The 16,708-nt window shown below is 35.1% G+C and overlaps 1 protein-coding gene across 5 annotated transcripts in view; it reads right to left on the reverse strand.

Moving 5' to 3' along the window:
* SCN2A (sodium voltage-gated channel alpha subunit 2) overlaps nucleotides 1-16,708 on the reverse strand; it is a 76,453-nt gene that overhangs the window by 40,496 nt on the left and 19,249 nt on the right. For 2 of the 5 annotated variants that reach the window (XM_048309158.1, XM_048309155.1), the window contains exons 2-9: nucleotides 14,695-15,013; nucleotides 11,495-11,613; nucleotides 8,899-8,988; nucleotides 7,133-7,261; nucleotides 6,363-6,454; nucleotides 5,199-5,471; nucleotides 1,209-1,272; nucleotides 506-647 (exon numbers count right to left, since the gene is read on the reverse strand). In XM_048309158.1, the coding sequence (XP_048165115.1) occupies nucleotides 506-647; nucleotides 1,209-1,272; nucleotides 5,199-5,471; nucleotides 6,363-6,454; nucleotides 7,133-7,261; nucleotides 8,899-8,988; nucleotides 11,495-11,613; nucleotides 14,695-14,961 (1,176 nt within the window). In that variant the 5' untranslated portion in view covers nucleotides 14,962-15,013. Of the gene's footprint in view, nucleotides 1-505; nucleotides 648-1,208; nucleotides 1,273-5,198; nucleotides 5,472-6,362; nucleotides 6,455-6,550; nucleotides 6,643-7,132; nucleotides 7,262-8,898; nucleotides 8,989-11,494; nucleotides 11,614-14,694; nucleotides 15,014-16,501; nucleotides 16,586-16,708 lie in introns of those variants that run through there. The other 3 variants (XM_048309159.1, XM_048309156.1, XM_048309157.1) reach the window with 2 other exon arrangements.

Here is a 16,708-nt window from a genome sequence, read left to right on the forward strand (position 1 = left end):
TAGGTGGGGCCACTGATCAGCACCTTAGCTTCTTGTCTCATCAGTCCCAAACTACACTCCCACAAAAATATTTCATTATACAAAATGTTACAGTGGACAAAATTGCTGTCTTTCAGGTATGGATATGTGTAGTTCAGGGACAAGATGTAACATTTTCAAACAAAACATATTTGTACTAGACTGCAAATTAATTTAACATAGCATCTATTTATAGCATATTTGGGTAAGAAACTTTAACAACTTAAATTCATTTATTCATTTAGGTACACAAACAATAATGCTTAACCATCTTCATAAAATAGCAGCTATTCCTTGTATTTAAGAAGCACACGAGTTTCTAAATCATAAATAAGGGCCTTACTGTTTTAGACAATAGTTTACATGTATGAAATTAAAGATCATTTCTGTTCCAAAGGCCTTAAGGACAAGTGAATGAAAATAACTATGCAAGTACTATGTAGTAATGGTATTGGTGATGGTGCTGTTTATTTTAATAAGTCCTCACCAGCTGGTAAAGATTCTCCCAAAAGTCCTGAGTCATCAATCGAAACAGTGACAAGAATGCCCAACTGAATGTATCAAAACTTGTGTAGCCATAGTTGGGGTTTCTACCAGCTTTCACACATATATATCCTTCTGGGCATTGACTACAAAAGAAGAGGAAATGCTATTTTTAACAACTACTCTACATTACGATATGCTGCAGTAAAACAAAATTGTTCAGGAGTACTAGTTTCTGATGAAATTATGAACAAGTAAAATATTATTCTACATACCTAAGATAAAAATGTATAGCTTACTATTTTTCACTTTGTAATTCCACTTCCTAATAATATTTCAATGCTTTAATAATATAACTAATAGCATTCTACCCTTCCCCACAATTTGTCATAACATATCTCCACCAGGACAAGAGAAGAACATCAAGTAGCACGGCTGATAAACAGTTGTCAGCAAGCTGGCAGCAACATTTATGCACAGATCATTCATGTGGTTACTTTTACAAAAGTAGCCTAAGAGGCTGATGGACATGCCTGTGTAAATTCAAGTCACAGAGATGGTTGTATTTAGGTATAGCTTCAAATGCAAAACACTGGTAATTTGCAATTCTATAGTACACTTGATATTAAAGTTGACTACCTGAGCTATTCTAAGTAGCTAATTATTTTTCTTTGATGCATAAAGAAGAATGATGATCATTTTCTTACCCTGCATCTGAGCTATTGCCACACAGTAGTGCATCATTTTGTCCTTCCAAGAAGTAGAAATGACCTGTTTAAAAAAAAAAAAATCAAAAAGGTGATGAGAAAGATAATATTTATGCCTAATGAAAATTGAGGAATTATACAGACTTTTACACATGAAAGAAATTAGCAGAGCTAACAGAATGTTCAACTGCAATATACAGTGGTTAGGAATGAAAAAAGCATAGTAAGTATTGTTTTGACAGGAAAATTACTTCCTACAGAATCTTCAAGTTAGCCTTTCTTTAGAAAACAGAAAGTTAGTTATACAGTTAATTCTTAGCAACCTAACCAAATTATAAGATATAATGGGTGGAATACCAGATTGTGTATGTTAGCAAATCAAAAAAATACCAGGAAAATGAGGCAAAGGATGAGGGCAATTCTCTGCCTTCATTTGCGCATTTTGATACATAATGTTTAGTATTATTCAATTATAATTATTCATTACATATTATTTTATCCAAGTATTCCTTGAAAAAAACCCTGAAATACTAGGGAAGAGATTTTTTCCCTGTACTCAGCACCAGTGAGGTCACCCCTCGAGTGCTGTGTCTAGTTGTGGGCCTCTCAGTTCAGGAGGGATGTTGAGGTGCTGGACTGCGTCCAGAGAAGGGCAAGGAAGCTGGTGAAGGTTGTGGAGCACAAGTTCTGTGAGGAGCAGCTGAGGGAGCTGGGGGTGTTTAGCCTGGAGAACAGAAGAATCAGGGGAGGCCTTGTCAGTCTCTACAACTCCCTGGAAGGAGGTTGTAGCCATGTGGGGGTCAGTTTCTTCTCCCAGCCAACCAGAGACAGGATGAAAGGACACAGCTGTAAGCTGTGCCAGGGAAAGTTTAGGTTGGACATAAGGAAGAATTTCTTCACAGAAAGGGTGATTAGACATTGGAATGGACTGCCCAGGGAGGTGGTGGAGTCACAGTCCCTGGAGGTGTTTAAGGAAAGACAACATAGCACTCAGTACCATGGTCTAGTTGATATGGTGGTGTTAGGTCATAGGTTTGGCTCGATGATCTCAAAAGTCTTTTCCAGTTGATTATGTGATAACACAACATGCTCAAGAAATTTCTAATTGGATCTTGATTTGAACAGCTGAGGGAGAAACCAAGCTTTTATTGTACATTAGGCAAAACTAATACACAAAATTCAATAGCAATGTACTTGAACATTTAGGCTAACTATTAAGATGAGGTAAAATATAATTTAAAGAGATAGAAGCCCTAAAAGCCCACAACAAATTCTTCTATTTTATTTTATTTTCCCTTCTTTGCAACAGAAAGGGAAACACATTTTGCCATCAATTCCTAGTTTGGCATTCTTAGGGTAAAATGGGAATCTCTAATGGAGATTTTTGGGTCAGGTGGCACATTAAGCTAAAGTTGCCAGAATTAGGTATGTTCTGGCTGTTCTCAGGAAGCAGATGGTTCCATGAGATTCACTGCCAGATGGCATGGACTAGCTTAGCTGGCATGAACTGAGGGCTAATGCTAAACAGACAAGAAGAGAATTGCAACCAGTTCCTACTGACTGCTTCTACTCTGTCATCACCAGTATACAATAGAGGCAGCATAAAATCTGCTTACTTTACAGAGAGAGAGAAATTATGTCCATAATTTATGTATCTGCAATTCTAGTCTCAGATATCATATAAGAAATCAGTGGGTTTTCAGACATTCTGGTGATCACACAGTCAGACCCTGTGAGACATCTAACCCCTACTTAAAAAGAAGTTTAAAGATGCAAACGGGCTCCAAGCAGAACTTGCAAAACTGTCTGTGGGCCTAATACACATTCTTATGTGGCACAGCTCCACTTTCAGTCCACTACTTTGGAAAACACTTAAGTAAGATTTTTTTTTAATACGAAAATGATAATGATAAAACGATAAAAATAGCAAATATGAGTTTGTAGAAAATATGCCAGATACAAAACTATTCCTGTCTCCTGCCAACTTAATAACAGAACAGTAATGGGTACAAGTCCTACATGACAATTCCAGATAGAAATAAAGGAGATATGTTCTGGCTGGAAATACCACAAAATACTTGAAGAAAGTTCTTAGAGAGCAGTTGCCAGTGACCCAGTGCCAATTCATAAGGGCAACTCTCTGAAGATATCCCAGGTATCTGTGCTAGACATGGTTTTCTAACAAGTTTCATTACTAACTCAGAACACAAAGCAATAGAAAAAAAATGCATCAAGTATTCTGAAGACATTAAGCTAGAGAAAAGGTATTTGAAATTTAGAATGACCTTTACAAATTGACAAGTAAAAGCAATTGGATTTATTCCAATAGAGACAAGTGGAAAATGCTACACTTATCAAGGCAAAATCAAATACATAAATACAATACAGTCAGGATGTGGCCACATCCACCGCTGTACAAAAAGATGCAATACCTGTCACAAAGTACAAATTGACTGTGAATCAACAATACAGTGATGACATAAAAATGAGGTAATTTTGAAATGTGTTAATAGGAATGTTGCATATATGGCATGAGGGAAAGATACAAATCAGAAGCAATTGCTGGAGGAGTTAGTACCCAATTTGAGGATCTCAAAAAACCTCAAGCAAACAAAAGCTGTACAAAAAAGGGCAAAAGAAAAACAACAACAAGAAAAAAATGCCAGACTAACTGGAAAGATTCAAAAAAAGAAAAAAAAAAAAGAAAATAGGTATAGAAAATGCAAAACAGAAAATAGGATCACTTGACTTAGGAAAGACCAGAAATATAGAGGATAACTGCATAAAGACTAATATAAAGTAGTCTATGATAATCTTAGTTCTAAGTCCACAGCAGACGTAGTAATATATTCAATCTGAAATTAGGAAAATGTAGGTCAGATATTTAGAAAAAAACCCTTTCTATTTGTGTGTCATAGTACCAGAAACAACTAAAGGGGAATGGAATGGAATCTGTTCCTCAGATGGCTTTAAGAATAGGTTATGATCCAATATTTTGCATGACATTTGTATATTTCAAGCATGCTGAGATGATAAGTATATTAAAAGATTATAAGGCAATGAGACTTGGATACAAAAGCATTTCATTCTTAAACTGAGGTTTCCTAACTTTCAGTGATATAGTCACCAGTCAAAATATTTATACAGACTTAATTAAAAACCTATTAGGCCTAATTATGAATACATTAAATATACTAAATACACTAAAATAAATAGAAGAGGCTGAACAGATAAATGGGAGAGATTAACAATAGTATTATGAAAGACAAAATAGCAATGTACTATATATATGTTCAGAGTTGTTTTATCTGAATTTTTCAACAAGTTTTGTTAACACAATACTAACATTAACTACCTAAAATGGTGGGAATAGTGTACTATGAGGTACAAAATGCTCATTTCTTGATTTTCCAAAGATAAGAAACAAATTAAAAGACATAAATGTGGAATCTAGTTCTTATTTTGCAAGAAAGATGGGATAAATCACCAGTATTCTCTTAAAGGTGCGTCTGTGCTGTGCAAGGGCATGTGGCGCAGAGGCACTCAACTCCAGGAGGAACAACGTAGCTACGTTTACGTGCTCTGGCAGGATTCTTGGGCTAGCTGATGTTCAGATGTGGGCTTATTATATTGAGCACTATCTTGCACTAACCTAGCTCTTACATTTCAGATCCCATGTTAGGGCTGTCACACTATTTCAGGAGGCTTGAAGCTAGCACGGAAATTTCTGGTTTATGCTGCAATGTGATTTTACTCTAAAAGTCATATTCAGTGAAAGGTAAAAAAGATAATTTGCTACCCAGTATAATATTATGAGTATGTTAAATTATATAATGACTGTGCTTTTATTTAGTAGAGAAAAATGAGTGCTTTTATGTTTCTTGGCCAGGTTACACACTTTTAAAGGCAAGGGAAAGATACTGATGTTCTCAAATCTGTTTAAATCAATACCAGAAAATCAATGCAGTAGATGATATAATTAACTCTTACTTTTGTCTTCGATGTACTCATCCCAGTTAAATGTTGTCATTGTTGCATTAATAAATGTACCATTTTCACCTATAGAGCTATTAAAAATGGAAATAACAGTTGTTTCGAAAGTAGAATTGTCTGGAGGCCACTGCAGGCATTTATTCCTCAAGTTGCCCATGAACAGCTGCAGCCCTATCAGTGCAAATACACTCAGACAAAACACAGTCAGGATCATCACATCTGAGAGCTTCTTCACAGACTGAATCAGGGCTCCCACAATAGTCTTCAGGCCTGCAAAGAGATAAGATTTTTATTATGATGTTAAATAGATTCTAAACACACACAAAAAATCATGTGACTGCTTTCCTGGTAAAGATTTCATGCAAAAAGACTAGTAATTTGTGACACAATAATTTTCATGAAAAGCCTTATTATTTGGAAAGATGAATGAAAATATGTAAGTTTATACTTATTTTATGGTGTATAAAAATAAAAAGTAGATAATTCCAAACACATTGTTTGTGCCAAAACAAGTGATTTTATTATTCATGCTACATCTCAACCCTACATAGAATAGCATTGTTTGCTTTTGCTGATGCTTCTTGCCCAAACCTTTCTTTTATGAACCTTTTGTGATGTATTCTATATTAGTAACCCCATTGTAAAGACATTATACGTGAATATTCAAATGATATCATAATAATCTTCTTACAGTGTAAGAGGGGTGATGGTTTGGAGAAGAAAGACATCTTTAAAACGATACCCCATGCATGGCCCATGCTATCCTTTAGAGTTTAATTTTTTAGACATAACTTAAAACTGAACTAAGTTGCTATATCAAGTGCCTTCAATAAATGAGAAAATTTGCATCAGTATGAAAGCTTAAAATTAACTTATATTTAAAACATGTAAAGGAAAGCTTGATGTCATAAGATGCAAATCACATAGGCTGTTTACTGCAAATATCTCATGCAAGAATTTGTTAAACTCAAAGGCTGATTTTTTTTTTAGAAGAAAATACAACTAAATACAAGCATGAATCAATTTAAATAAAATTACATGTCTTGACTCCTGCTTTTTTGGTTTGTTGACAATGTGTAGCAAACAAGGCTTATGCTTTAAAAAAGTGAGTACAGCCTTTGTAGGACAAAAGTCAGCCTCGGTGTTTAACCTGGCTCTCACCTGGAATGACTGATATTGTTTTCAAAGCTCGGAGAACTCTGAATGTTCTCAACGCTGAGACATTGCCCAGGTCCACAAACTCTGTCACATATCTGTAATAGGGGAGTTCACACACAAACACAATGACAGCACACAAATAACAGTTGGAGATACGAGGGGCCTAACACCTTACACCAACTACTTCTTACCTGGAATTACAGAAATAGTTTTCAAAGCTCTCAATACTCTGAAAGTTCGAAGAGCTGAAACATTGCCTAGGTTTACAAATTCTGTTACATACCTGTAGGATTAAATCACAATTACTCAGAATTGAGGCAGATTTTATTCTGTTTGCTTGGGTCTTTGAGCAAGACCTTTTCACCGTTCACTGTATTTTGCCTGTGTTATAAAAATGCTTCTGGCCATAAAATTAAATTAATTTTTATAATAATAAACCACATTGACTTGATGTTTGAAAACTAATCTGGTCAGCTATCAGCAGGAAGTCAAAAGGATTCCTTTAATTCTGGTATGCAGAAAGGAGACAGGATATGAACAGTTCAGGGTGATGGCATTCACAATCCTAATGGGCTGGCACACCATGCTGGCCTCTGCAGCACATGCTTGGATAGAAATACTAAAATGTGTAAAAGAGGTAGAAGAAACATATTGAAACTGCAGGAAGTCCAGGCTCCAAATACTCTGGCTGACAAGATACGAGGCAATTTTTAGTCACTAATCTCATGCTACCAGAAAGAATTTTTATTTAAAAAAACAAGTAGAAGACTTACGCAAATGTGATGACAGTGAAATCTAGCCAATTCCATGGGTCTCGGAGAAATGTAAAATCTTCTAAACAGAAGCCCCTTGCAAGAATTTTAATAAGTGATTCAAAGGTATAAATTCCAGTGAATGTGTATCTGAGGAAAATACGCAAGACAGAGTTTATAGATCATGTTATCTTTGCAATTGATGCTCTCTAGTTGTTTTATTCTCGTTTTCTTCACTTTAAGTGGCATAAGAAATAGTGACAGTTACATCCAACTTTAACACCTGCATAATTCATACCATAAGGAAAGAGGAATGAAATTAGGATTAAAAAACTGATAACCTATAGCTTAAATTCAACTTCTATAATCTATACAATAAGACACATGCAAAATTCCCAGTTACTACAGTGGTGCATGTTTATGTCCAGTCTGAATCCATGTTATAACAAAACACACAGATGGATTACATTAGGATTTTAGAAGTTTCTTTCAGTTAAAAATTCCTTTCTTCAATATTATTTTTATGCTGAAATGTTGCTTATTACCAAGAGCTGGCGAGTGCCAACCCTCATCAGTCCTCATTCCTCTGTAACTGTGTTACAGAGCAGGAATATCCAGTACTTCTCCTCCAGCAAGACAGATGTAGTACTGGAATCAAACAAGTGCAAGAACAACCAAAAATATTTATGAATGCCAATAAAATTCAGGTACTCATTTTGACTAAAAAATGTAGTTGAAATGTAAATTGAAAAAAATATGTAATTCTGGCATTTTGAGTAATTTCATCTTCTGTGTCCAAGTGATGTCATCCTGAAACTTAGTTTTATTTATATCTTTAATGAAAAGGAATTCAAATTAAACTGCTTAAAAAGCTTACTCTAACTGAGCCAACCTGAAAACAGTTTTCCAATACAAAAGTTTTCAGTTCAATTACTAAAGAATTTATTTCCTGCAGAACTTTACTCCACGTATGAGGACATGCATGGTAACTCCAAATGGCACAATACAGAGACATGAAGAAATACCAAAGCAACCAATCTTTATCATAAATACTTATGACATGCTAGATATCCTGAATACATATGTATTCACACTGAACTCAAAATGAGAATGTCTTTGTTGACCTTAATAGCCCTAGGATTTCACTTTTGGTTATTGAAGATTGAACAGACATGTATCAGCCCAAGCAGTAAGAAATGAAGAAGCAGCAGAAAGGAAGCCCCAAGAACAGTTTCACACTGCGGCCTGCAGCCTTGGAACTGTCATTGTGTATTGGCACCTCGCAGCTGACATCATATCACACCAATGATTAGCTAACCATTTCAATACTTTTTTATAGCTTTTTTTGCAAACAAGTTTTACATTGTTACATTGATTTTGGTAAGAGAAAGCTGCACTGTGATGAACACAGCCATCCATAAGATGGTCCCTTTATCAGTAATGGTTATTTCAAGAGAGATGAAAGAGTGCATTTCCCTGCATTCTTGCACAGATGTGACATAGGACACAGTCAAAAATATTTATAATCCACTTTTTCTGTATGATCATAAGGATAGCTTTTCTTACGTTTCCCATCTAGCACTGCAAACAGAGGAAGGACATTAAAGAACTTATCATGAGACACTTATACGTATTTAATGTTACAGCAAACTAGCATCAGAATAGCTGTTGCAAGGATATCCCAATAAGGTAGCTGCTGCCAGTGGAAGCCATCCTCATTTAAAGTAATTTACAGTAGTTTATTTCTGATTACTGGATATTATTCAGAGAAAATCCATTTAACTTACTCTACATTCTTTGTCCAGTCTGGAGGGTTACTCATGGTCATAAATACGCAGTTGGTCAAAATAGTGCACATGATAAGCATGCTGAATAATGTAGGCCAAGAGTTAAGGAATGTAAGCCAGGAAATATCATAAAAAGAGTATCAAATAACACACTGCTTTGGTAGACTTTCACTATCAGGAGCCATCTATCCCTTCACTGCTCTTTTAATAGCCAGGGAAAAGCCTTGAATATGTTAAAGCTTTCCTTCACTGCTTTATAGCTAGAAGAGAACAATCATACACTAAAAATTAAAAAATCTGAAAGACATTTTAAAAAGAGCCCCAACTCTAAATTATTTTTTCTTATTGAATAAAAATGTCAACATTTGAAGTATTAGCTTCTAATTCCATGGAATAACATAAAAAGTATTTCTTTTAGATGATCTAGACAAATCTGATCTGCTTCATGCATACAGAGCAATGAAAAATACATTTTCTTCACTTTTATGTTTTACCATAAAATAAGGCATGTATCAATATTTTTGCTTATCATGATGATACATTGGAAGCTAGCTGCCACATAGTAGGAGAGAACATAGGGAACTCTTAGCAAGAAAAGTATTTTATTGCTGTTTGTTTTATATATGACTTTTGTAATATAAATGCTGTTGGGAGGGGAAGGCGCATGTGATTCTCAAAAAAAGAAATCCAAATAGAATTCCGGAACAGGTCCAAGTCATAAATAATTTCATTTAGTTGAACAGAACCGCTCTAAATCTACAACATTTTACTCTCAGAACTGCTGACATTCTTCTAAGGTACAAAAATACAACGACCAAAATGAAAACCACGCAGATGAACCACAAAACGTCCACATGATGGCACCAACACCTAAAGCTACAGAAAGGACAAAGCTCGATCGAGTTTGAGAACAGCTGCAGGTTCATGTGGTGCTCCTAAACAGAAATCCGAACATAATGGGATGAGAAGTACTGTGAGGTTCCCCTTGTGAACTTTTCTCTGCAGGTTTACATTAATTAAAAAAAACCTTCAAGTGATGATAAATACCTCTGCCTTCTGAACTGTCAAAAACATGTGGCACTACATTCAACAGTTCTTTGGATTTTCATTTGTGCAATGAATATATTTTAAATCCTTTACTGAGAAACTAGCTTCTCTTTATGTAATTCATATATGAACAGAGCAAAAGAGAAAGGAATACATTTTTTAAAATATAAAAAACCATGCTACAAGTGTTTCACCAGCCTGTACTTTGCATAGGTTTTCAAAATCCTTTTTGATGAAATGTCTTCTTAGAGTTGCAAATCCACACTACACTTTCATTAGTGGAAAAATAACTATAATATACCTTACCATAAATTTAAACAACGTGTTTAAGCATTCCGACTTTGTTGACTAGGTCTTCACCGATACCTCAGTCCCACAATCTTCTATTATTCCACATAACTCAGTAACGCTCCAGAATATGGTAAAGAGTGTCATATATTTGAAAAATAATTATTTGTAGTGGCATCTGTAGCAAGCCAATTGAAAACAGGCTATGTAGTATCATGATCATTTTGGAAGTCATTCATAGGCTAGCCATTGAAAACAACATCCAACACATACCAACTATTGTAATATCAGTCTTCCAGTATACCAAAGACTGAAAAAAATCCTCTCAAGATTTAGTCTACATAATCTTAGGATCCCTATATGCAATGCTAACACAAAACTACTTCTGTTGTGCTTATGTTAGACTTCTGTAAATACAAGTGTGCAAACATTTGTATTTGTTCCTTAAGTAAGCTGACTTTCTGAAGTCAATGCCCTCATTGCTCATATTGGTATTTGGGATCAGACCAGTGGGATGCCTACTATAGTCAGCTATTAAAACACTGAAAAAGACAAATAATAGTTACGTAATTATAATAATTTATATTTTCAAATCTCTACCTGCAATGTGGAAATCTCATGACCTGCTTGAAGACTGAAATGAAAACATCAGTAGGCTTATGAGTGTATAAAGCAATAATGATCAAGAAATAAAACAGACAGGTGAGATACATACAGGACTAAGAATGCATAATAAAACAAGAAACCTAAGCTGTTTTAGGAATCTATCTTTCTGCAAGTGTTATCTGAATCAGAAAATGAAAAGAAATAATGAAACTGTAGTTTCACTAAATATTCATGCAAGCACAGGCCTGGGATCAAAGACTTCATTTTAATACACAGTGTCAGTGAAGAACTGAAAGTAGTCTGAGCAACATATCTGCAGTTTATGAAAAATGTGGAGGAGGGGAAAAGATGAAAAAAAGATGTGATGATTACAGAAAAAAATAAGAGGGAAGGAAAAATTATGTGGGGGAAGAAAGAAGACACAGAAATTGTAAAGGATGGTTGTCTGGCTTCTGGTATTACTATATTAGGATCCAGCCATGAACAGAAATGTAAAAGGAGAATGAGAAAAAGAACAGAAGACAGAAATAGTAGAGAGAAGAGGGACAAAGCACTACAGATCATATTGATCCTGGGACATGTGCCAGAGAATTATTTAAATACTAAGTAACATCTCATTCACTACCGTTTTAAACTAACCACTGGAAAAGGATATGAATGTACCAAAATCTTAATAGCTATTTTTCTAAGAGGATTGAAAGGAGTTAACATGTACAGGGCAGAGGTGGCACTGAATCGGAATATTGCCTTCCCTTTATTCAATACTATAAAAGTCTGGAAAAAGAAAAAGAGAATGAAAAATAACATTTAGAAGATACCAAGTTACAAACCCTGAATCATTTTCATTTCCTCATTAATCATATCTGGTCAATATGCTCTTCTTGCATTGACATAATCCCCTTGTCCAGTTCACACATTGTAGAGTCCAGCCAAATTACTATAAATACAATTAAATGAACACTTAAATACATCTATTTAAAAATCATAAGTAATCCTGATATTGCTAGCTAGTAAACAGATACAAGTATAAAAGTAATGTAGATAATATTTGAAGAATTAGTACAGTTTTTGTACGGTATAATATATACAGTGAGGTGTGTAACTGTAATCAAAATGAGAGCCATTAAAACTTCAATCCCTAAATCAAATAGCAACCATAAATTATCACATCAAAGTACTAAGACAAAAGTACCTCAAAGTGATCTAAATTTCAAGTGATCATGAAAATATGGAAATTAAGAGTGTTCAATAACCAGTTTTTGAACATAACACTAATGCACTCAATTTTTGCCATATTCTGAGAGTAATGTATTACTCGCCTTTTCGACTATTACTTGTGATAGTTCTGTACCTGCAAAACTATTTTCCTTGTCATACTTTACTTTCACCTAAGACAGAATTCACCCTATTCACTGTATACCTGTATTTTCACTGTCTCTCCACAGTTTCAGCAATAACTCATGTATATTACCGACATTTAAAAAAGCATTTCTAAATGTAACAGTGTTCTTAAAATCCAGGAAATAAAGAATAAAGCCTTTAAGGTTTTTTTTTTTCAATTATTTTGATTGCCACATATCTGGGGAAAGTCCTATCTATTTCCATCATCTCTTCTTTCTACACACGGATGAAAGTTCATGCTTTTTGAAAGGAAGTGGATCTAGATAGCATTGTGGCAGTCCTAGGAAGCCCAAAGGGCACATAAGGCATGCAGACCTGGAATACTACCAGTAGCCATGATCTGCCTCAACTGGAATCAGAGGGCAGCATCTGTCAAGATCATGCTCTATTTTCTGAGCAGGTGTGTCAAATAAAGCAGCTGAAAACACAACGCCTCTGCCTGCCTGAAATAATAAATTATAAAGGATAAAAATTATATAAATTATAAAAATCAGTGCTTCCAAACTTAACATATTTCCATTCTCCCATACTTAGTGATTCTCAAGCTGCACTTTGATCCTTTATTGTACAGGAGTCTGTAACATGTTCTTTACTACCATCATTTTTCAACTCTCTTACTATTATTCCTGCAGTCCATGAAAACAGGACCTCTAATAATCAGTTCTTACGTTTTCTATTCCCTTTACTCTGATGAAACTTCTGATGAAGTATCATTTGTGTTACGCTGACTCATCAAGTTATGCTAAAAAATGAAAATGGAGCCTGACCCAAACAATGATGTTCAAAAATATGCAAAGAACACTAAGAAAAATAATAGGAGAAATTATGATTGAAAGATACAGATTGAAGTCTTTGCTTCTCCTATTGGAAACCACTATGCTTTTGGAAAAGATCACGACAACTGCTACGCATCTCTCAATCAGGAACAAGCCATTCAGCATGATTTTACTTCACATCCACACTTAATTGCAGAATTACACTTCTAGTTTCCAAAACATGACAATACATGCTCTAACTTTTGGATTTCTGGCACTGAATTTAGATTTTTACTACTACAGAATGCGGAAATAATTAAAGAAAGGAATCAGTACTTTGACCCAAATTCTATTTGCCTTCCAGACTTCAACAGGGTAAATCATTTGAATAAAGAGAGCAAACATGATATTTAACTGAAAACCTTGCTTTCAAATTTAGGTCATGATTCTCCATACATAAACTGAGTTTTAGAAATACTTCAATGAATACTTAAGGCACAACTAATTTTTTTGAGCTGTTCTGCTTAGTTCCTCATGGTATGCCTATATTGCTATTGTTTCAACATATTACTGATGAGGCATACCCCTAATTCCTGCAGGAAATATCTTCATTTGCATTTTTCTCTTAGTTTGAATTTGACTCATAACTTTTCTTGGGGTTTTTCTTCATTTTTCTTTGAAGCAGTTTCTTCACTTTCATGGGTTTTGTTTTTTAATTCACTTGTTTTTGTTAGCTAGCCAGTTTCCACAGGAAAGAAAAGAAAGCAGGAGAAAAAAAAAATTATGAAAACAGAAAAAAAATGTATTTCTTCTTTACTAGCAGAATAATGAAAGTGCAATACATTTGATGCCAAAATCAAAGGGACTGTAAATCTGGAGGAAACCCAAGGCCATCTGGACACTAGTCTAAAGTTCAACACTTCAGTGCTGGCCACAGCAGTAATTGTTACTTTAAATCAAAGCTAATATGTGGATTTTTTTTTTTTAATTAACATCTCTATAAAAATATTTTTTTCAATTATGTAACATTCTGTCAACACTCCAAGTGCAATTGCTACCTCCTCTTTATTTATGTCCCTCTTTTAAACACCTCCTCTTTGAAAACAGTCATAGAAAAAATTAGAACTGGATAAGAAATTTTTTTCACCCAGACTAAGTTGGATATTTGATGCCTCTACAGAGGTGAATATGGATGAGGATGATCATCATCATATCCTGAGAAACTACCTTTACATACTTCCCTATCCTTCCCAGTGACAAGAGAATGCAACCTGAACTTTCCACGACAGTGAAGAAATCTAGTAAGATGATGTCTAGCTACCTTTGATACGGGTTTCATATTGAAGACCTGCTCCTTTCACCATTACAATACAGCATTCAGTAGTTATTCTAAAGATAACTTCTGTGCTGCTACTTCAATTCTCCTGTGTGTAAACTACTGAAAGTTACAGGCTTTTATAAAATGCCAGGTTTATAAAAAAATAAAAATCTAAGTGCATCTCTACTGATATATGAGGTCCCACAAACTTGCATTACTAATTTCTGTTCTTACAATGGAGATTTCTGCCAACCACATCAGGTGTTGGGGAAATTGTTATATGGAAGGGCTGGGTCAAAAATAACAGAAATACTATGTCATTGAAGGATTCTTTGTTATTTATTCTTCTTAAAGTCTAATAAAAATATACAACACACTCACTTTTTTATTGATATAATATGGGTCCAGGTCTTCCAAGGGCTCAGACACCATTCCTGGAGGTATGTCGCCGTAAATAAATGGCAGTGTCTTTCCTGCCTCCAAGTCACTGTTTGGCTTCGGGCCATCTTCATCATCATCATCTTTGCGTTCTTGTTTGGATTTTTTAGCTTTCTCTTCATTGATACGCTGTTCAATAGCTGCAAGTGATTCTCTTGTGAAATAGCGGAAGCTGTCGGGTCCTGGTGGTACCAGCACTGATTGTGCCATCTTTTCATCCTGCACCTCTTAATTACTGTTTAGCCTCTCTCATAAAAAAGTGCTAAAAATATAAAAACACAGAAAAAATTTAGAGCAACACAGCTATAAACAATGTAAAGCAATATACCATCACAGAATTTTGTGTGGGACATCTTGTTAAATTCAGTAATTATCATCCAAGAGGAGGCTGCTGTGAAATGAATTTTTAAATTTGTTTTTATTTCAAGACAAACCATTTTCCTTTGCAGCTTGCCTCTTAGAGTTGTCTCAGAGGTATCAATTCCTAAAACATTTAGTTTAAAATTCACTTAGTGCTTGCACCAATAGATTGCCAACTCTACAGGCTGATAAAAAAAGTCACATGCAATGCAATAACATCTTTTGCCTGTATCAAGGATAATGTTATTCATTCTAGTGAATAAAGCAGGAGATATTTTTGTGAGGAATCAACAGTTCTGAAGCATTTGGTTCAGTGTTGAGGAGTGAGACTCCAGACAATGCAGCTCCTTATTATTCTGAAAGCTGCATCTTGGACCAATCCTCCCTCTAGCTATACGGACCAGAAATGACTCTTAGAATCCACTCTTGCCGTGTAAGGCCAGAAGGATCAGTTGAAAGCAATACAAGATGCTCCTTCTCTTCGAGTACAAATATGCTGCCTTTGCAGAGCTGCCAGCTCAGGAAACAAGGTTCAGGCATAAGCACCTGTATTCAGATCCCCTGCCTGGCAACACACTGTGCACTGGAAGAATTGCTGAATTAAACAAAAATTATTTTTAATCATTACATACTGCACTTAGATCTTTCATGTCTGATATCATATCAATTGTATATATTTTTCACAAATTTCACTAGGAAGTGCAGGACCATCTCTTTTTAATGTTTCTGGGCAGTTCAGTTAAAAAGAACAAGTGGAAAATATTCCCAATGCAAATAATTTGATCTGAAATCACAAACAGTATCTCTGCTGTAGCCTACAAGAATTTTTCTCAGGAGTCCTTCTGAGTAAGCACATTAAAAATACAGCAAATGCAATAAAGTAACAAATTCTGAGTAAGACAATATACCCAGAAACAATTATTAAAATGATACAACAGTTTGAATACAATCAGTCTGATCCTATTTTACTCTCACTTAGCACACATACTCCAGCACAGCCGCAACAAATTCGTATTTTTGAAGGCTGCTAAATAAGCTGCAACATGATGCTTTCTCCTCCTTTTCAACCATATGCACACAGCCACTTCCTCCTACACAAACATCCACACACATCCCAACTCCTGCAGGTCTCCCGGTGAGCATGCTCTTCCACTGCAGGCAAATGCACCTGGTGCATTCTGTCATGAACGGTCTGTACCAAACTGCTGCTGGAAGCTGCACTGACTACTAGCAGCAGAAGGGTTCATTAGGAAAATGAAAGTGGTCCTGCAGCAGAATCCTGTCAGATTTTATTTTTAATCACAGAAGGAAAAAAAAAAAAAAAAAAGAAAGAAAAAAGAAAAGCATAATTCTGTTTTAATACTGCAGGAAACAATTAAAAATTCATTACCAGTGAAGAATCTTGCACTTATGTGGGTTTGGAATGGCACCAGGGAAGACTGCAGCTAAAATTCCATCATGTCTTTTCCTTTTTTTTTTTTTTTTTTTTTTTTTAAATTCTCCTTTTACAGACCACACCTAACTTCCTGCTGAAGGATCCTGGTTCTTGAAGTAAAATCTGGCATTTCCTGTGTGAGTCTACTAAGTGCTGTAACTC

The sequence above is a fragment of the Corvus hawaiiensis genome, chromosome 7 (assembly GCF_020740725.1).
Source record: "Corvus hawaiiensis isolate bCorHaw1 chromosome 7, bCorHaw1.pri.cur, whole genome shotgun sequence".
Classification (NCBI taxonomy): domain Eukaryota; kingdom Metazoa; phylum Chordata; class Aves; order Passeriformes; family Corvidae; genus Corvus; species Corvus hawaiiensis.